The sequence below is a fragment of the Lepidothrix coronata genome, unplaced genomic scaffold (genome assembly GCF_001604755.1).
Source record: "Lepidothrix coronata isolate B3197 unplaced genomic scaffold, Lepidothrix_coronata-1.0 Scaffold0, whole genome shotgun sequence".
NCBI classification, from domain to species: domain Eukaryota; kingdom Metazoa; phylum Chordata; class Aves; order Passeriformes; family Pipridae; genus Lepidothrix; species Lepidothrix coronata.
The window spans coordinates 11,337,327-11,359,105 of record NW_016690180.1 but is presented as its reverse complement, the minus strand read 5'-3'; the positions used below and the strand labels follow the sequence as shown (position 1 = coordinate 11,359,105).

Here is a 21,779-nt window from a genome sequence, read left to right as displayed (position 1 = left end):
TCTGTTCTGGATCTGGAAGCTGGGTGTATTCATGGACATGGGTTAGTGTTGACTTACCAAATGTCTGGGTTTTTTACTTTGCTTTGAGGGATTACCTTCACATTCCACCTTCCCCCGTTCTTTACCAGCCGAAACAGCTGATGCAACTCTCCAGACTTCCGACAGGCCACCTGAGCAGTTAAACAGGTTCATTCTGCATTCTGTAAATCCCGCCTCATGCCAGCATGCAGATGGGAGGGAAGGCAGGTTTTGAATGTGTTGCACTTTATCAGAGTAGACTTTAGACTTTCTGATAAATGTCCACAAGTGATAAGAAGAAAAAGAAAAGATAGAAAAGGAACTGCCATCTGGAAGGCAAAATCAAGCATAGTACTCTTCACAGAGGAATTAGAGGTAGCGTTGGTAATCATAATTGTTAAGCTTATAGAATTTTAACCTTTCTGTTTTCTTTTATAGCCTTAATTATTATTTCTTTTAATGAATACTGATCTTATCAGGTTAGTCAGTAACAGACAAGAAATTTTCAGCCTAAATGGAAACAGGACTGTGGTCTTCAGTAATTAATGCTTTACAGCAGTTCAGGTGTTGCCACAGGTTGATCACTGCAGGACTGTGAGTAGCATCTCTGATAAACTTGTTAATTTGGTACTTTAAAACCATTCCGTAAAATTTATACTGGGGAAGTGGGATGTGTACATTAAAGGACAGAAGATTCTAGATGTGTTTAATCCATTTGCTTGCATGTGTTTTGCCAGCCTCTTTTTTTGAATTTTGGGGGGTTTTTTGCAAGTAGGTAGTCATGAGCTGTATCTGTAGTCTATTATTTTCTAACATATGTGCATATATACATACAAAAAACCAGAATACACATCTGAATCTAAAAGAGAGCTATAAACCACTGAGAGAATATGTAGGATGAGAAGAGATTTGTTTCCCCCAAGATGCACATACATTCTATGTTGGGTGCTATGGGGAGTAACATGAATTTAAGACATGAATAGACCACAGACAGTGTACAGTAGATAAGGGTTTTCCTACCTGGGTCACTTTTACCTTTTGCGTTGATGTTTGGGGACCATTTTTGTTTATTCCTCTTTCTTATGGTGCCGTTATTTTGTGCAGCCTTAGAGGATATGAAACCTTCCCTTGAAGATTGTCTTTTTATTTCTTTAAGTTCACTATTCAAGCAACTTAAGGGAGTTCTCCCCAAATCTTCGTTCGCGAAGCCTAGCCATGAAGGGAGTTCTACCAGCGTTATCCTTTAGATTATTTTCCTTAAAATCTTACTTAATATGCACTAAGGAAAATTGGGATCAAAGCTACAAATGTAGAAATTCTACATAAAAATGTACAGAACATTGCTGACAGTATAGCATGTGCATAAAAAATAACAATTACATCAAAGCCAGAAGTCAAATAAAAATAATTTTCCTTTCATTGTCAGTAAAAGTTGAGAATTATCAAGTGTGTGTACCTTCTCTACCCGATGACATTTGCCTAAATCTCTGTTACGATTGTAGTTCTTACCATAGAGAAGTCTTTCCACTTAAAGAAAAAAATTTAATGTTTTGCAGTTTCTAAGGAATATAATACAATTTTCTTGTTGTATTATATTTTCCATAACCAGCTGTATTTCTGAGTGCACCTGTCAGTTTTTCCTACTTTCTTTGCAACAAATGGTGATTGCCATTAAAGTGTCAAATGTTTGATCTTTGCCTAATTTTCATTCCCATTATGTTTGTTGTTCTCTGAAATGCTATAGGTACAAGAAGTATGAGTATCCACATTTATATCCAAAGTGCAAGTTTGTAAAGGTTTAAATGGTTCTGCTAGCTGAAAATGTTGCATTTATTTTTATATGTTTATTTTACCCTGTGACTTTAACTGTGGTGACAAGCAAATAAATGTTGTATAAGGAAAGAGCTGGTATGTGGACCCACCCTACTTCTGTCTGACTCTTTGAGGGGAAAAGATTGACAGTGGCAAAACTTAGAAATGCAGAAGGCAACAGCTGTAAACATTTCCATTCTTAGTCATCTGAGCTCAGTTTTGTGAGTGCCTTCAAACAAACAAGAAAAGAATAGCTGCATATGAACGGTGTGAGTCAATATCTAGTGGCATTCTGAGCAGAACTTGAAGAGATGAAAACCTTCCTATTTTGTTAGTTTTGAAGAGATGAGATGATGGGTGTGTGTTTATTCAAAATCTTTATCTCTATGCTAGTCAGTGATAAAGAAATGGACCTTTGAGCTACCATCAGAATAATTGCTTCAGGAATTCCCCTTCTTCAGGAGCTATTTGAAATAGCATGCACAGATGTACTTTTCCTTGGCTGGAGAGTCTGGGGAATGGTTTTCGTTGTACTAACTTTAAAGCATTTTCTTGCATGTATAGCTCAGGGAGCCATTTCACAGCCATTCTGTTTGAGTGAAGAAGTGCAGTTGTGATGGCCTTCCATTTGGGACTTGGTAGGAAGAGATTGGTTGTTTTGCCCATTAATTTTAAAGTTGTTGAATTGAGTAATTTTTCTTCTAGATACAGGTTATATCAAAGACTATTGAGCCTTCAGAAAAGCTGTATAAAACAACAAAATTAAGTGATACTACAGAAGATATTAAGAAAACAAAGTATAACAGCTTATACTTCTTATATTCATTACTTGACTTAAAACAATATTGTATACCCTCTCCCTAAAAATAAATGATTTTTCAATTTGCCTGAGATTTATTTAATGTTCACTTTCTTTTGTAGTGTTTTCAGTCTTTTTAGAATTACCTTGCACGCTTGAGAAAAAGATGCGTTTTGTGGTAGACCAGCTGAAGGCAAAGGAAAAAGTGCAGAAGGTTATGATATGGTTAAAAACACAAAGTTTTTTTAAGACAAACGTATCTTAAATGCCTGTGTCCCTTTCCGCTTATTTACTTTAAGAACCGGTAATCATCCCATTGTATGGCCTTAGGTGGTGGTGTGTTTGTGCAGCTAAGGGTGTGTGTTTTCTTTGTTAAGCACACTTCAGAGATTATTGGTGCAGATTTATCTGCTATTTGAGTCATGCCAGGTTTCAGCTATAGGTTATGTTTTTGTAATTTCTCAAACTTGCATTTTTTAGTTCTCTGTGTAAAGCTGTAATTAGCAAGCTGTGGTCTTGGTGTGTGGTACAATGGTTTTATCAGGTTATAGAAAAAATTGTTCTAGGCTTTGGCCAATATGATTCTTATTCAGAAGCAGCTTGTAAATCTGCTTGAAACTGTCATTTGGGATACCTTGCTTGGTACTGCTACCTCTTATATATGTGTGTGTGTGTGTGTCTGTGTGTATATATGTAGATGTGTGTGTATATATATATATGTATATGCAGTCTTTCAAATTGTGTCCATTCATTCACCTGTTCATGACATCTAAGTAGTTCACAACAGCTTCTCTTTTTTAAAGATTACTGTGAATTGGGAGAACTTCCACCCAGATCTCCGTTGGAACCAGTGTGTGAAGATGGCCCCTTTGGGCCAGTGAAAGAAGAAAGGAAACGGACACCCCATGAGCTACGTGAGCTGTGGAAGAAAGCAATTATCCAGCAGATACTGCTCCTCAGAATGGAGAAGGAAAACCAGAAGTTACAAGGTTGGTGAAGTTCTTGATTACACTTTACTGCAAAAGAAATTCACCTTTTGGTTTGCTCTATGGCCTTTGTAGTGGACTGCACCAGGCCTTAATGAGACATTTTAAGAACATCCAGGTTAATCAAGTCAGCAGTATCTCCCTCAACACTCATTAATGTAGATGAAAATTGGCACTTATTTTTTTATCACTTCACCATATTATTTGTTTACTTGATCTTGGGGGTTCCTCTTTTATTTTTACCATGGCTGAGCTTTTTTAGGCTGGTGTCTAGAAGCTCTCACAAGGAATTCAGCACTATCTCTATCATGAACTGAATTATTTTCTACATTCACATCCATAGGTCCTTGTCTAAGTATTGGTCATTGTAATGTTGTGTTTAGCCAGTCTTGAGGCTGAATGGAAGTTCTTAAGGAGCTGATTGTGGACTTGAAATTATGGGTGCCTACAGTAGTACCCACTTAGATCAGTCCGAAGGGTGATAAGAAGGCACTTGAGAAACTGTAATTTGCAGTTTTTCCTAACCACAATTTTTCTGTGGATGAATTAGCTGCAACGAATCTATTTTGGTGGCAATTTTTACACATAAAGAGCAGCTGCATGCAGAATCATAAGTGATTGCCCTTGAGAGCTTCTCCTTTGAAGATATGCATGATGAAGACAGAAATGTTTATCTGGCTGATTTTATGTCAGGAAGGTAGTAGGCATCCGGACCCTCGAAAGGGGAGGTACCTGACATGAAAATGGCAATACTTCTTTAATTTTGTGTAAACTTGAGGAGGGATTGTCTTCCAAGAAGAATAACTGTGTAGAGAGAGGGCCCAGCTGTGTGACAATGTCAGTACACCAAATGTGAAATCCTTCTTTAAACTTGGACTAAGACTTCTGATTGCAAAGAGAACACACCTCTTGGACACTGGATATGGCCTGCCAAATCACTTAGCCCACCTGTAGACTATTTGCTCCCAGCACTATAGCTCTCTTAGTTCCACCCTGGTATGTGAAGAACACCTGACACCTGAGTTTCCTAAGAACTCCACAGGTGTTCCCAGCAAGTGTACTGGTTAATCCAGTTAAATAAAATATGGCAGTGAATACCAAATGTACAGTGTCCTTGACTCAGATGCCAAGACCCTCTGGAGAAGAGGTACCAAGAACAATGATTTATACAATCCCTTCAGCTTAGAATAGCTCTGTAAATGAACTTCTGTAACTTTTTTATGGCATTTAGAAATAAATTTGCTCCGTTTTGTGTATTTATACTCCTGATTTTCTTTTAATTTCTCTTGTATTCCAATGGTCTGAATCTTGAGCCTGCAGTCCAGTTTTTGGCAACTTCAGGCCGTTAATGTCTGTACACATTTTAACAAGTTTAACTAAATGCTCCGGATTTGTCTACCCAAAAGAAAAAATTGCAAAACCATCACAGATACATAAAGATGAGCGTGTCTAAAAGGTAGTTAATGAATGAATGAGGCAGGTGTTGGCAGGACTGAAGACCCAGGCTGTGCTGTATGCACTATGGAGTGAGGAAGTTGTCCTAAGTAGCTGCTGCATCTAGATCACAGATGGTGAGACAATACTTGAAAACAACAGATGACTGTGCTGCAGCGAGCACAGCATCTTTACCAATAGGGCTTATGTGTGATATTGGGAATTGGGTAGTGTCATAACCTAAATAAGGTTGTTGATAAAAGCATATTCTCATCTCAGTCCTCACGTCTCAGTCCCACTGTCACGTTTTTGCATATAGCATAAGAAGACTGAATAAAGCAGAAAAGATTGAAAAGGTACCAAGCACCAGAAAACATTTGTTTGCAAAAAATGAAACATTGAAAGATTTCTCTTTGTTTTCATATAAGCTGAAATTTAAATACCATTTTTAATTATCTTCATACAATACCACCAGTGTTTTAAGGTTTTTTTGATATTCTGATTTATAAATGTATTGTATTTGACCTGACAAAAATCTGAAGAAGTTGATAAATAGCTTAGATAGACAGAATTGCTTTCAGTGTGGACACACAGTGATGACAAAACTGTGAGTGCTTGTATTTACATGGACTATGAGGTCCAGATCTTGCAAACACTTAGGTAACCTCATAACTCACATGAATAACCTCACTAAATGAAGTCATTTGCATGCGAAAGCAACGACAGGATGAAGACGTACACTTCTCAAATATAAACAGTTCTTTTTCAGCTTTTAAAATCTAGAAGCTTGTTTAGCCAGTGGGAGTACAGGACAAGGTAACCCTTCATGACTCTCAGGATTCAATAGTCTAAAAAACCTCAATTGCAGATACAGATCTTAGAACAAGTTGCATTTAGCGTGTTGATAATGTCATTATGGGCAGTGTAAATTTCAGGTGATCTTTAACTATTTCGTAAATTTATTTAAAGAAATTGAATATACAAACAGTAGAGAGTTAAATTAACAAAAGATAATACAATATCATTTTGACATACATTGTCTCAAGACTGAAATGCATAGGAGTGTGATTTTGTGAGTTCATACTGTGAAATCATCAAAAGTAGCAGCAGGCTTATGATGTATGTCAAGAATGTCCTCAAAATAAAAGCATCTTGTCAGCATTACAGTAATGCATCATCACAACAAAGAAGTAAATGAATCAAAAAAAAAGGTCACTTCATGATACACTATTTCATAAACATAGTTTCATATCGAGTTATTTGTAGGAGAAATACTTCTTAATTTTTGTTTAATACTGTAGAACCTTTTCAGACTTTAATGTCTTTTGAACTTTTGTTCTACTCATTTTTGCAAGTAGAGAGCTGCTCTTGTCCTGAAACTAGGTGCATTGAGTCCTCAGCCATGTTACAGCCTAGTTAAAAAGTTGAAATACCTGTTTTGTTAAATTCTTCATAAATATCCCCAGTTTATGTCACTCCTTAGTGCTCTCTTTGTAACTTCATCTTGGTTTCCTTATAACATTTTCTTTCAGCATTTCATCCTTTTAAGAATAGATGACTGACATATTTCTATCTCATCTGAACTACACTTTTTTTTCTCCTATTTTTTCAGTTTTACGACCTCTACAAATTCATCCACTGTCACAAAAGATGCTTTATTATTTAGTTTTTACATGAGTACCATTAATAAACCATTTTTTCCATATCATTATAATACTAAAATGCCCCCACAGAAACAAAACTTAAAAGCTTTGCCATATTCATAGGAAATTGTAAGTTAAATTAATCCATTTTACAAATAGTAAATAATATTGACTGCTACATTCATGATATCACTTCCTAGCTTCAGAAAACAATTTGCAGAACAGACGTCTGAAACTTGACTACGAAGAAATCACACCATGCTTAAAAGATGTAACTTTGATTTGGGAAAAAATGTTGAGTACACCTGGAAGGTCAAAGATTAAATTTGATGTGGAAAAAATACACTCTGCTGTTGCGCAAGGTAAGCACAGTTTGTTATTCTGAGTTGTTGAAATGCATGTAAATTGTATTCAAAAAGGAATAGGGTGACCACTCCTTATAACCAGGTTCTCACTAGAGCTGTTCCTTGGGCTGCTGCCTAAACAAGTAATAACGTTCAGTACCATCATGGCTGTGCGAATGCAAATACCAGTCCCTTTCAGGAGTAGCTGCAGTTGTATTACTGGAGCTAATTCATTTTTTAATAACGTTTGTCCTTACAGGAGAGTTGTACAGTACCTCAGTGTATTGCAATTGTTGCGATCTGATTTTATAAATAAAAAGTTATAAGTAAAGAAAAAAAGCCTGGATAATGCCAAAGAAATTACTGTGTAAATAACTGAGGAAGCCCTCTGCACTATTATCTGGGAATTCTCTGTTCCAGCCTGGGTACCATGTCCACATACAAACAGTATACATGGATATCGCTGCAGAGCTGCCTTTTCTCTGAGTTTAACAACACATTTTACCTGGAAATACCACTTATAGTCTTCCTCACAACTGCAGGGCTGAGCAACAGCACCTCTCTCCACTGCATCAAAAGTAATATAACCTAAGGGTATTCTTTAAATGTTCTAAGAAATTGGGTTATTGCTCAATGTTATTTGTGCCATGGTTAGTCCCAAAGGACCATGCTGAGTGCTGTATGTAGCCAGTGGTGAAGAGGGCTAATCCAAGGAGCTTTTTATAGTTCTATACAAAGCTTTCCAACTTGTAAAGGAAGTGTCAAGAGTTAACCACTATCAGAAGTTTAATATTTTAAATATTGCACCTGACTATATGTAATTATACAAGCAAGTTAAACCAAACTGTCCATTTAAGATGACTAGGTAAGTCTAAATTTCTAGCAGTATCAAATCCTAATATGTTTTGTTGTCTTTCCGTGTAAGTTGTATGCTTGTGTGAGCTTTGATTTCTCCTATTGTTTTTGTCCTCCATAAGTTAAATGTATACTAAAAGAAAAAAGCAGTCAAAAAAACTTCAAGCCATAAATTGCTTCAACCTGCAATAGCTGGTTCTAGTACCTCATGGATTAGACAGAATACCATCCCGAAGAACAGTGTATTGATTTCTTGTGTAGATGATTTAATAGAGCCAGTCTTGTGCTGAATTAATTGTACTCTCAGAGCTTTACATATAGATAAAAATGAAGACTGCCATTACCTGTGTGAAAGTAGCATCATCCCTTTTTATAGAGAAATAAATTCAAGCTTTAAAACATTTTTATGTGTACCAGTCATTCAGCAAACCAATAGCAAAACTAGAAATACAATACTTGCTATCTGATTATGTGCCTTGTATTGTAGGCTCTAGATCACATCTCATTTGTACCTGTTTATACTTCTGGTATGTGTGCATCCCACCTTCCTAAAACTTACTCCTAACAACAGAGTCAGTGCTCTGTTAGTGAGAGTTAGTTCTATTGCAACGTTTTATTGTGTACTTTACATAGAAAAATGGGAGATAAGCTTAAACTTTTCAGATACAAGTACTGCAGTTCAGATACAAGTATTGCCTCTTCTAGTACTTCTCAGACTTAGGCAGCTCCCCGTGTTTTTGCCTTAAATCTCTCCTGTTAAGGTGCTGATGTCTTTTAGTGGTTGAGGAAGTGTAAGCACTGTAGTTTGATCTGCTTCTATGGTTCACTGGAGATATCAGATAGGGATCTGCTTGCCTATCTAGCATATACAGATCTTCAGTTCCTCAATGCTGTTAGCTCAACTATAGCTGAACCCTCAGTAGGAGTACAAATTACTGGTTTGATTACTTTCTTCTATCAGGAGTACCACGTCACCATCGTGGGGAGATATGGAAGTTTCTAGCAGAGCAATACCATCTTAAACATCAGTTTCCAAGTAAGCAACAACCAAAGGACACACCTTATAAAGAACTCCTAAAACAACTAACTTCCCAACAGCATGCAATACTTATTGACCTAGGTAAGTACAGTAATGGTCTGAAATTAAAACAATGGGTTTATGGTCTCTGGAAGATAATTAAATAAAACAAGGTAACACACAAAAAGCCTTTCACCATTTAATAACAGATTGTTGGTAAGAACTGCTTTTCATCTGGTGTAAATGAGAAACTAGGAGATGATGTTCGTCCAAGAGGATCCCACCTCTTGTGTGTGAGATAATCCCACACTGAACTCAGTGTTCATTATGTTCTTCCCTAATAAGGGCAAAAAATAAAGAATGTCTTCCAGAGCATGTTAGAACTGTTTGCAGTTTGGGTCTGAGAAGTTGTGGGGGACAATTTAAGTCTGTAATCACAAAGTTAGATTGAATTAACTTGACATGAAAAACTCCATCAAGGGAAGTCATGCAATGCAAGTAGCCAAATGTCATGTGGTAGAATTTATGGGGAAAGCTGTACTTGACCTGATCTGAATGATTAATACCTATTGCATTATTTTCTTTTACATTTTTTCTGTAAAGCAGTAGTACATAGTCATGAGGGACACCTCATGATTCTGCCTTTTATAACTACTCAAAAAGTATTTGAGCATTTTCATTGCTCAAATTCATTCCCCTTTCTTGCCTGTTGAGGGATCACCTATACGCAGGGCTGTCTGGGAGTACCCATTTTTAAAAAGTTCCATGTGCAAACTGTTTTCAGTGGGTACTGAACTGTTAGAAGATTTGTCAGGTTTAGATGGTGACCTAAGATTTATACAGTAAAGCAAGTATTTTCTCCTTTTTTGCAATCCTTGGTAAAGTGAGTCAAAATATCAAGGCAATGCATAGAAGACAGGAATCTGATAGAACAGGTGTGTGTCTGCAGAAGCTGAGGTGGAAGGGATGGAGGTCAATGCCACCTTCACTTTCCCCTGCTTTACAGGCTTGCCAGGTTTCGACTTGGTGCTGGGAAAGTAACACTCCAAAAGGAGCCTTAATACCAGCTGGGAATAGGCAGTTGTACATAGGTAAATTCTTCCTTTCAGGCTTTTCATACCAATTCTAGGAATTCCCCTGGATTGAACAGTGCCAGATACAGTCTTTTGTTTTTGAGAGAGGCATTTACATGCAACCAGAGATCACTTACTAGCAAGTACCTATCGGTCCAGCATACCAGGTGTTGAGAGCCTTGCCAGTGAAGGTTGGGATTCTGTTGCACTGAAATGGTTCAGTAAGAGGTGAACAGCTCTGTGCTGCTCTTGAACACGTTCAGCAGAGGGGAGGGGGTGGATAACTCCTGGACAGTAGGGAGCACAATCGGTCTGAGCTTGGTTGTCTCATACAGCAAACTGTGGCTTACTGGCTCAGCAAGCTGTTCGTATTTCCTTCCTGGTTCTGCACACAGATACATTCCTATCTTAGCCGTATGCTCTTCTTGTAGAAACAAATGGCTGCACGTGCTGGCAAATTGGTAACTTCACGGTGGTTTTCATACAAGATGTTTTTGCAAAGGTGCTGTTTGCCAACCCATTTATTGAGGGAGGGATTGGGCCTTGTCATTACAGCAAGATGAAATTAAGAATCTGAAGACTTCCTAGTGATTCACATTGAAATAGAGCTGTGCTGCGTGGTAACAGACAGCATAACTACATAGGTAGCTAGAAGGAATTTGCATGTTCTGACTTGTGTTCCTTCAGGCTATCTCTTAAACCTTTAAGAATCCTTCTGAAAGCATACACTTCTACCTTGAAATAAAAACCTATGTTCTTGCAACATATGGTTCTAATGTTTGAAAACCTTTCCCAAATTAGGTTAAAGAAGTCTTGCTAACACAATATGAGCCTAAGCTGTAATAGTATTGCTCACACTTAGTTGAACTGATGCATCTTCAGCTATAAATAGTGCTTCCTGAAAATGAGGCCAGCACTGTGCATCTGGATGCAGAGGTAAGGTACAGCAGCTGCTTTCCTGGCCCAGTTTACATGTCATGGTATTATTTCATTACATGGACAAGGAAAAAAGCCACAACTCTCTGAAGGCTTTTGTATGTATTTATTTTGTGAGCCCACCTGCACAACCACTGCAGTCACTGGGAATTTCAGGTCCTGAAGTCATGTTCAGTAAATGATTTCAGCTCTCAGTAAGGTAGGGTAAACTGACTTCTAGATGCTATCAGTATAGGAAACCATCCATCACTGGGTATTTGCCAAACACAGTAGAAAATTATATTTTGTTTTATTACATTTTGAAAAATAAAGTAGTAGGTAGAGTCTCTTTTCAGCAAAAACAGAGGTCTTTGCTCCAAAATAAAAGCTAAAATTCTTAGCTAAGTTAGCACCAGGGCACTCAGAAACAAATCAGTTCTGCTTCTCCTCTGTTTGCTGGTTTTTAGAACTTCTTTGCATTTTTATTTTTGCTCAGCCTGTCACTTTTCTTCATGACTTACATGAAAGGAGCCTTGCTGCATGAGTGAGGCAGTGCAGGTCTGCCTTTTGACTGTGTTGTAGTAGCATAAGCTGCTTCTCATTTGAAAGCCAGAAATATTTCTTCTGTAACATTCAACTCTGACACCCTGGTCAGGGACACCTACTCAGAACTGAATGCCATGTCCCATGTGACAGGTTAGAGCAGCTACGGGATGGCAGAAGGACTCTGCCCGGGGCTTTGTCTTCTTGTAACAGGAGCTCTGATATTATCTGGCAGCACAGCAGCATTCCAGGAGCTAAGGGGTGGGGTGATATTTAACAAGTGGGCAAACAAAAACCAAGCTCCACTTAATACTAGAACAAAAGAGGTATTCAGATTTCTTCTCTGTTGAGGTGTTTCACAGAGAAAGTCTGATAGGTGGAGAATTTTTCCTAAAACTGAAAAATTCCCGTTTGGAAAAGTGTTTGGAAAAAAAAAAATGTCTGCAAAGGTGAAGTCCTTAATGTCTTTGTTCACAGAATCACAGAGTGGTTGAGGTTGGAAGGGAGCTCTCCCTTAAAGCAAGGTTTGCTCAGGCTGCCCAGGATCATGTTTGCTCAGACTTTGAATATGTGCATAGATGGAGATTCTACAACCTCTTTGGGTAGCCTGTGCCACTGTCTGGCCACTCTTATAATAAGAAAAAAGTTTTTTTAAATGATAGATGGAATTTCTTGTATTTCAATTTGTGCCCATTGCATCTCGTTCTGTCAGAGAACACTACTGGGAAGAGCCTGGTTCATTCTTCATTTCCTCCCACTGGATGTTTGCACACACTGGTAACATCCCCCTGAGTCTTTTCTTCTTCAGGCTGAACAGTCCCAGTTTTCTCAACCTTTCTTCTTGAAATGCTTCAGTTCCTTCATCATCTTTGTGGCCTTTTGCTGGACTCTCTCCAGTATAGCCATATCTCTCTTGTCCTGGGAAGCCCAGAAGTGGACACAGCATTCCAGATGTCATCTGACCAGCGCTGAGTAGAGGGGAAGGATCACCTGCCTCCTGCTGGCAACACTCCTAACACACCCCAGGATACCATTAGCCTTCTTTGCTGCAATGGCAGATTGCTGACTCATGTTCAAGTTGGCGACCAGCAGGACCCTCAGGTCCTTTTCTGCAAAGCTGCTTTCCAGATGGACAGCTTCCAGCAAATACCAGTGCATGGCATTGTTCCTTCCCAGGGGCAGGATTTTTGCAGTTACCTTTGTTGAACTTTCTAAAGTTCCTGTCAGCTCATTTCTCCAGCCTGCTGCTCTCTGAATGGCAGCAGTGTATCTGTCACTTCTCCCAGTTTTGTGTGATCTGCAAACTTGCTGAGGGTGCGCTCTACCCCATTCTCCAGGTGTCTCCCCTGTCCCTAGAGGTAGCTCAGATGTTCTAAGTCTGTGTCTGGATTCTAAAAGTTGTTTAAAAGCTAACACTTTTTAATCAAGAAAATAGAACTGGGTGACTCGTCAAGCCACTGAATCAAGTCTCCCACTATTACTGGCAACCAGGCCCTATAAGCCCTTTAACAAACTGATCAGGGCCAGTCTTAAGAACCAGGTATTCAGTTGTTCCAAAAAACAGATTGTCACCATCCCCCTGACGATTTCAAAATTTATTTTGCAATGACTGTAACAAAACAGTGGTAGAGTATGAGAGTCAATTTTTTCGTATTGTTAACTTTCTTACAGCTTTCCTGGGGGTTGGCTCAGAATCTGCTTTTCTAAAGAATCTATATTTTTGAAGGACCGTTTAATTTGATAACATGGCAGGGTTTTGGGGGGTTTGTTGTTTATTTTTTAGTTTAAATCACTAACTTCAGCTATTTTCACAGGGCGCACATTTCCAACACATCCGTACTTCTCAGCACAGCTGGGAGCTGGGCAGCTGTCACTCTACAATATTTTGAAGGCCTATTCGCTTCTGGACCAGGAAGTAGGATATTGCCAGGGTCTTAGTTTTGTAGCAGGAGTTCTACTACTTCATATGAGTGAAGAAGATGCTTTTAAAATGCTGAAGTTTCTCATGTTTGACATGGGCCTGAGAAAACAATATCGTCCTGACATGACAATTTTACAGGTATGAATTCAGGTTCTTTTGAGTAGAGGATGCTAATGTTAGATCATAATAATGCAATATAGATAGCATTGACAAAACCTGAACTCGAACTTAAATTGACTTCTCAAAACTAGGGAAGGATAATATGGGAAAAGAATATATCATTTTAAATGCACTAGTTTCAGATCAAAAGATTTCATGGGAAACTATGGAAACCATAAATGGAAAGAATTTTTTGTGTTGTATGAGCTTCAAATGACCCTGCAAATGAGCCTGACTCACAGGTGACCCATCCTGTGTCTTTTAGGTAGCTTCTGAGTATTTTCTTGTCTTCACACAATTCTGTCCAAACATCAATTGTCAAATATCTTTCTCTGTTTTTAATAAGTATGAAACGTGGACTTTGCTACTATGTGTGTTAAAACACTTTAGTCTCTTTGTTCTTATTCCATGCAGATCCAGATGTACCAACTGTCTCGACTTCTTCATGACTACCATCGAGACCTCTATAGCCACCTAGAAGAACACGAGATTGGCCCCAGCCTCTATGCTGCTCCATGGTTCCTCACCATGTTTGCCTCCCAGTTTCCCCTTGGATTTGTATCCAGAGTGTTTGGTAATTCTTCATAAAACTTCTATCTGTTCTTTTTGAAGTCTTATATTTGGAATCTTGTTATTAGGAATAGCATTATTATCCAACCTGTTTCAGACACCCAGGAGACACATTTTGCTTACTGTGAACAGAAGAAAGACAACAGGGGTCATCCTATGGAGTGTGCAGTATTTCAGTAAACTGGAAGAGAGAGAAGGAAAGCAAAGAACAGTCCCTGTCTTGTTTTTTCATCATTGTTAACTTTCCCCACCCTGTAACCACTTGTAGAGAGGATGGAAAATTTGATGCCGTGAAGGCAAGAGTTTTGTTATGACAATGGCACTTGAACACCAACCATTAGTTACTTTCAAGCTAAAAGGAGATATGATAAAGCCATCATCTGAGAAATATATCCATTTACTCCATTATCATTGTGTACAACAGTGTCAGCAGAAATTTTTTAGGGTTATGTTTTAAAACACACATAGAGAAATCCCTTGCAGTTTAATGGGTTTACTCTGCAGAAACTTAAGACTTTTAAACTAGTATTTCTTGTCCTTACAATTTTAGTCTGATTATCTCACTTTCCAAAAATATTTAGAAGCATATGGGGTTTAGACTCTAAAGTCACTTCTGTTACCTATTTTTAAAATTGACAGAAGTTGTCTTTTTAAGTTAAATTCCAATTAAGAATTTACCTTGATGCTACCTTATGAGTGTGTATTTTATAGATTGATTGATGTTTGAGAAGATGCTTTATTTCCTTTTCAGTTGTTTGGTTTTCAACTTCATTATGTGGTACTGGATTGTCCATGATGAGCAGGGTAGATTAGAGCTTTCTCTCCAATTCCTCTTGTCTGATGAGAAGCTGTTTTCATTTTCTTTAGTCAGCCTCATTTTAGAGATGCGATGAAGAAATTATTTATTAAGGTATTAATATTGATACTTTCCTGACTTAAAAAAAGCATAGTCTTATCTACCACAAATAATTAATATAGAGCCCAAGAAGAACCAACAAGAATCCTGTCTTGTTTCTGTTTAAAAGCATGCTAAAAGTAGTGCTAGAAAAAATCACAGTGAAAAGGATGATGTATATATCTAAGCAGAACTATATGTCCTGTGATTAGCATCTGAACTCCAGGGAAAACAGTGGGGTTTCTTTTTCCTGGAAGAGTTCGAAGTAGGCTAATGTACCTCAACAAGTATCTAACTGACACTAATAATCTGTAGGAATTAAACAAAGTACTGTATGTGAGTGTTATCCACTGAGTTTATAATCAGTTTATCTCTCAATTATTCTTAATCATTCATAGTATTGTACATGGTAAGAAGAGTCTTTGAATTGGACAATTGACTGCAGTGAGGTTATAAAAGTGCCTTGTATATCCAGTATATTTGGATTTCTGCCTTAATACACAGATTAGTACTTTACCTGTCACTGGAGGATTGTAGGGCCTTAGAAAACAAAGAGTTTGCCTTAGAATAGAAGGCATAGATACATGATCTTCACACATCTGGTTTTAGATCAAGGAGAGCAAATCATGTGTTATGGAAACTGTTGCCTCTTAAAAACCTCAGATGTTTTTTTAGAGAGAAATTTCAGCATGACCAACACTTGAAATTTTTAATGTTTCAAAGTGTTTAGTAATTTCCTTAAAACAGTGATTACTAGAGCTATATAGGTTGAGAACATTGGATACTTTCTTACATTAGAAAATAAAATCTCATCTTCACCTATACTAAAGACTCTGAAGCGTAACTTTAAACCTAAAAAAGACTAAAGCTGTCGCTTTACTAGTGACTGTCATTAGCAGTACGGCAAGTTAGGATCCAGTCATTTCTGACCTATGTGTTTGTACACTTTTGCAGAAATATACCTATGTTTTCATTGCTCACTTTTTAGACCCTTGGGATGTAAGAATGTCGATGCTGAAGTAACTGATTTATCGGTTACTAAGACTGTGAGATTGCACTGCCACTTTCTAGCATGGTATCTCTGAACCCTTGGTATCTGAAGCTAGCCCACTGCTGTTTAATAATACAGTTGTTACAGACCACTTCCTTTAGATTTCCACAGAATGTGCTTTTTGCAGGCACCGTACAGGCAATATGTAAAAGAAGTGCGTTAGATTGTTTCGTGAGTCAAATGCCAAAACTCCTTTTAACTTTTTAATTATCTGTCCAAACTTTCAACATTTCTCCTGAGCAGGATCTGATGAAAATACAGTGTTAAGAAATATGTGTTCTTTAGTACCCCTGCTTACTTATTAATAAAGGAGACTTGATAGAATAGTGTTTATTTTATTTCAAGTTTGTATATAAAACTTAATTTTTTTTAATCCCGTAGGCTGCCAGTCATGCTGACATTAATTTGGGTACCTTCACTGTATTGTTGTTGGCAGGAAGCCCACTTAACGGGAAGTGGGGGGAGTGGATAACAAACAGGTCTTTGTTAAGTACTTGCTGTTTTAAATGAGAGAGGGATTTCAGATGTCTATTACCAGCTCAGCTCATACAGACATTAATTAACAACTTCTAGGTCACCTTGAGTTAATCTGCATATCATTATGGGGCAGGTGCTGAATCATAAATACACATTATTTTCAGCTCTCCTTTTTTTCATTTTGTGTTTCCTAGCTGCTCTTCAGCTTTCCCTGTCCTAATATAGAACTTTCCCTCTGAACCATTTTCCCCCATAGTTTTGAGTTTCAGTTGAGAATTGAAGCAGATGCTCTGTTACCACTTTTTAATCATTCCTGCCTTTGGAGTTCACATTCAAGTCAGCATAGAGTTGAAAAATGTTACACTACTTTTAGGACAAATAGCAGCAAAGTGCAAGATTTATGGTTAGTTATTACTTGTGCTTTTCTTTCTTGGAGAGAAAGAGAGTGAAATGAGTTATGGCTTCAACATTACAAGCAAAAGAGCGCAAGGCGGGAATTTCATTGTGATACAAGTTTGGAAAGAGTTTGCATTTACTAAGAAAGACAGTTAGCCATTGTTTTCATAGGTTCTTCACTACATCAGAGATACCTGTAGTTTTGCTAGTAGTTGTTTACCTTACTTTGTGGTGGTTTTTTTCTCTTTCTTTATTCCTTTTTTTTTTAATAAGACACTGGTTTTTGGTGCCATTGTGCTACTTTGTATGTGATTGTGGCTTCATTCACAGCTTCAAATAGAAAGCAGGGAAAGAAAAAAAGAGAAACCCTTTCAAAATAAGTACACATTTAGCAAATATGATAAAAAGCCAGAGTATCTTCTCTTCCTTTTTCACCTCCATCAGTAGTGTTTCATATGTTAGATGCTTCTGCCTATAGCAAGTCCCTCAGTAAAACAGATTCTGAGTTACAGTAGCAGGAAAGTCAAATGCAGAGCAATGCTGTTTATACAGATTGGTTTTGTGAAGATGGCTTTCTTGTCTGATGCTTTCATTGCAGACTTCTATTTCTTTATAAATACATAGGCACTTTGTAAAGGACAAGGAAAGAAAGAGTGTTGCATTGAAAGGTCACTATATACTGTGGTTTCAGTGTGCCTGAATGTATGCCAGGTGCTGTCATTGCAGGCCCACCTGCAATATTTACACTTGAGCTGTATTACTAAGATTTCAGGGTACTTATTAATATATCATTAGAATATTCACAGAAGTGGTTGAGACACATACTAAAAATAAACACATGCATATGAAACCTGATGCTGCTGGAAAGTGTGCATTTAGCCTCATGTGCTCAGTGTTGTATTAGCTGAGGTTTTGCAGCTCTCTCCACCAGATGAGAAAAGAACAGAATTTCAGATCTTCAGTTGTGTCTTCAGGTTTAGGTTTTACCTGTTGTATTAGGATTTTTAAAGGGCATTGGGATTAGTTTTCTATTCAAATTTGTAGTGTCATGAACATCATAAAAGCCGACTAAACTATTGCATGCACAGAAAGTGGCAACACTGACAAACTCGACTACCTGGTTTATTGTGTACTTAGCTTAAATTTGAACTGGATTTTTTTTTTTTTGTGAAAACAAAGTGAACAAATCAGTAAACGGTTGTGATAGTCAAGTGTGCTATTCACAGTAATAATCTTGATCCTATAAAACTTCTAAAGCCATAGCCAAAAGCATGTGTCTGGCACTGTATATCTAACCTCTAGGTTGCTCCTATGAGAAGTAGTTGTCCTTGGATATTTTATTGTTTTAATATTCTTGTCAAAAGATGTGATTGCTTGATAGAATCTTTTTTTTTTTTTTTTTTTTAATTTGCTGAGACAATAGAGCTAGTTTACAAGCCAGAAGTGATTGTTTTATTTTACATCTGGTAATGAATCTTTTTTTTTTTTTTTTTTTTGCAGATATGCTCTTTCTTCAGGGATCAGAGGCTATATTTAAAGTGGCTCTAAGCCTTTTGGGAAGTCACAAGCCCTTGATTCTGCAGCATGAGAACCTAGAAACTATTGTTGATTTTATTAAAAGTACTCTCCCCAACTTGGGTTTGGTACAGATGGAAAAGACCATTAGTCAGGTATGAAATATTCTGAACATATGAGAGGTATGCAAAGGAATGCTCTTTTCCTTGACAGAAAACTCCAACAGTGTGCTACTTCTAGCTGAGAATTCTGTTATTGTAGTTCCAAAGACGTTGAAAACTTTTGGTAGCAGATGACTTGTATAGTAGCTTACTATTCATATATCTACATGTTGGTTATGGTCACTTTATGAAGCCTTTAATGAAAATTCATTTAATTTTTTTCACCAAAGAATCTTGCCCTCCAAGTCTCATTTCGGAAGCAAAAATTGACTTAAAAGAGCCTCTTAAGCCTTGACTTTACTTAATGAAATTAGAAGCCTCCCTCCATTGACTTTGTCTATAGTGGCTTTTATGGTGCTGCTTCAGTATGTAAAAACATGTCATTCTACCAGGAGCACAGGGGGCAGTGCAGGCTCTTGCAATGAGCAGTGACTCTAGACAGCAAAAACTGGGAATCCTTGATAATTTTTTTTTTAACAGCAGACAAGGAGAATGATGCAATATTGCTAAGCTAGCAGGATACTCCAAACAATAACTGTGGAATTTGAAAAAATCACAAATGGTTGCAGTTAAGGCTTGCTTGTTTAAAAACCTTAAGCGTTGTCACACTTGACATCTAAACTGCAGCAGGCAAATAGAAGATGGGCATTAGTCTGTTTTTCTGAAGGCCTTCTGTGGTCCGAAGCACAGGGGCTGTACTGTGCAGAACTGCAGATGCCCACAACTCACTGAGGGCTGCAGGAGATCAAAGCCTGTGGCTTTACAAAGAAAGCGGGCAGCAGCACAGCACATTCCCTCAGGCTTGTGAGGGACTCCTTCTGAGCCTAGGCAGAAAAGCTTCCAGTGTACACATGCTCACATTAGGATCAGAAAAATTGGTCCTCGTCCTTACTATGAAAGGAAGGAGGGGAGAAGTAGAAAGCCTGTGCGAGGGGAAGGAGAGCACGCAATTTCCAGTGGCCTCAGGGGGTTGTATGTTACCTACCAGGCTGAAAGAGTTGCAGTGCTTAGGTGACCTGCAGAAAACTGTGCTTTGAGCAGGTGGGGAGAGGTGTTCTGTTTAGGCAGCTCTGGCTGCTCTAAATTTGAAGTGGATAGGTGGAAGTGAGTTGAAGGGAGAGCAGTTCCCATACCTTGATGAGGGCTGACTTTGAAGAGAGCAGCCGTTTCACCAGGCCTGCAGTCCATACAGAGCTCCTGGACTAAACCCCATGCTCCTCACACCTTCTGTAGCATGGTCTTTGGTTCACATGCCTTAACATGCCTTCAGTTAGCCAGTTTTCAAGTCAAACTTTTGATTTGCCTCATGTTTCCCCCCTTTCAGATTTGATACTCTGGTTATGACAGCAGGGATTTTCCTCCTTCCTCAGGAGCACAGAGGCTAGAAGTGGCAGAGGTCATGAGAGGAGCTAGCATTCTGCCCTGCTGAATTGCACTGCTTGTTTTATTGAAATTTCAACAAAGTGTCTTCTCCAGAGATGCTCAGATCTACAGAAAATGAAAGTTCCATATGTGTAATCAAACTCAAAATTTGAGCTTATTCTACAGCTATTCATCTATTCTACAGAAGGCTGAAATACATCTGTACTTAAAAGCTCTCTGTTTCTGCTGTTATACAACTGTGAGATAGGGTTTTTTAGCACATGTACCATGTGACTGAAACATTTCATAAACTGATGTTTTCTTTAACCAACAGTTACAGTTTTGTAGACAGCACAGATAAATAAAATAGGAAATTGTTCTTGTTATTTCAACAAGTATTTTAGATAGGATTTGACATTTGACTCATTTATAAAAGGAATAAAGTACAAGAAGTTTAAAAATAAAGAATATCCCATGAACTTCTCTTCTTGTGCTATTTTTCAGATGCATCTTTAAATCAACTTTTATTTCTTCTATGTTCTGTGATTGGCACACTTTTCCTTTTAATTTACCATCTTCTTCACTGCTTTTAGAGGAGATAAATACTTCAGGGACATTGGAGTCATAATATTCATGTATAAGACTGAGCATTCATTTCAGTGATTCGTAGTTAACAATAATAGAAATGTACTTGGACATTACATAATGTTTCCGTAAGGTGCATTAGTGTAAGGATAGATTATTTCATTTTCTGTCAGTCTGTAAAGGTACTGTAGAATTATAAATAAAGCCAGCAAATTTTACTATTTTTCATTTAAAGCTTTTATTCTGCTTAGCCTTACACTTTTACGTGGGCACATGGGTTTGGGCCACACATTTTCAAAAGTGACAACTAATTTCAAGTATGTCTAGAAGGGTTTATGCCAACCTGAGATACATTAAATTTGAAAAGGGGAATATCCTACAAAGTCTACACTTCTTGAAAGCTTTCATGTAAGTAGTTTTGCTGAAATCAGGCAACAAATCAGTGGCAAAGTTTTTAAGTAGATCTAATGCCAATGTATTGCACCCTACTGCCAGAGTCTTGCTGTTTCCAGAGCAGGAAATGTGAATGCCAAAAAGTAAGGCCTTTTATTTGTATGCAGTCATTAGATATTTAAGTCTAGATCTAGACCCATAGATTTTAAAGCACTGAAAGAGCTATGGTTTTGATCTGCGCAGCATCTAATAATATTTTTATATACAACAGGTGTTTGAAATGGATATTGCCAAACAGTTGCAAGCTTATGAAGTTGAATATCATGTGCTTCAGGATGAGCTTATAGATTCATCTTTAAATGACAATCAGAGACTGGATAAATTAGAAAAGGCAAACAGTAGCTTGCGCAAACAAAACTTTGATCTTCTGGAAGAATTGCAGGTACAATTTATATTTCATATTTAATTATCATTCTGATTTATACACCTTTTCAGAAGAGACTGTTCTACACCACAGTGTTTGGTCTAGTGACTTCAAAGTGTAGCCACTTTCAAGTTTTATTTAGTTTAGCCCTTAAAGTTTAATGCAGAAGAAATTCTGAGAGGGGGATGGATAGAGCATATGCTTGCAGTTAGTGAAAACTTGATTCATCACACTATCTCTTCTCTTGAAATTAAAATCATAGCTGTAGAAGATAACTAAAAAGACACCAAGTGCTTTTTCAACTTCATTTTTACATTTTCAGTCACTGCTTTATTTTACAGCAGGGATAGTAGTCTATCAAAAATGGAAAAACTAATTCCAGTGTCACGATTTAGAGATACATTAGCGATAGGATACATTGTCTGCAAAG

At 37.7% G+C, this 21,779-nt stretch overlaps 1 protein-coding gene across 8 annotated transcripts in view; it reads left to right on the top strand.

Annotated features, from left to right (window-relative positions):
- The window catches only part of TBC1D1 (TBC1 domain family member 1), a 124,793-nt gene that overhangs the window by 90,638 nt on the left and 12,376 nt on the right, over positions 1 to 21,779 (top strand). For 7 of the 8 annotated variants that reach the window (XR_001873021.1, XM_017804186.1, XM_017804168.1 and 4 more), the window contains 7 exons: positions 3,433 to 3,618; positions 6,893 to 7,054; positions 8,853 to 9,011; positions 13,255 to 13,499; positions 13,935 to 14,094; positions 18,410 to 18,579; positions 21,197 to 21,367. Coding sequence is in view for 7 of the 8 variants with exons in the window: in XM_017804186.1 (XP_017659675.1) it covers positions 3,433 to 3,618; positions 6,893 to 7,054; positions 8,853 to 9,011; positions 13,255 to 13,499; positions 13,935 to 14,094; positions 18,410 to 18,579; positions 21,197 to 21,367 (1,253 nt within the window). In the remaining variant the exon portion in view is untranslated. Of the gene's footprint in view, positions 1 to 274; positions 394 to 3,432; positions 3,619 to 6,892; positions 7,055 to 8,852; positions 9,012 to 13,254; positions 13,500 to 13,934; positions 14,095 to 18,409; positions 18,580 to 21,196; positions 21,368 to 21,779 lie in introns of those variants that run through there. The other variant, XM_017804176.1, reaches the window with a different exon arrangement.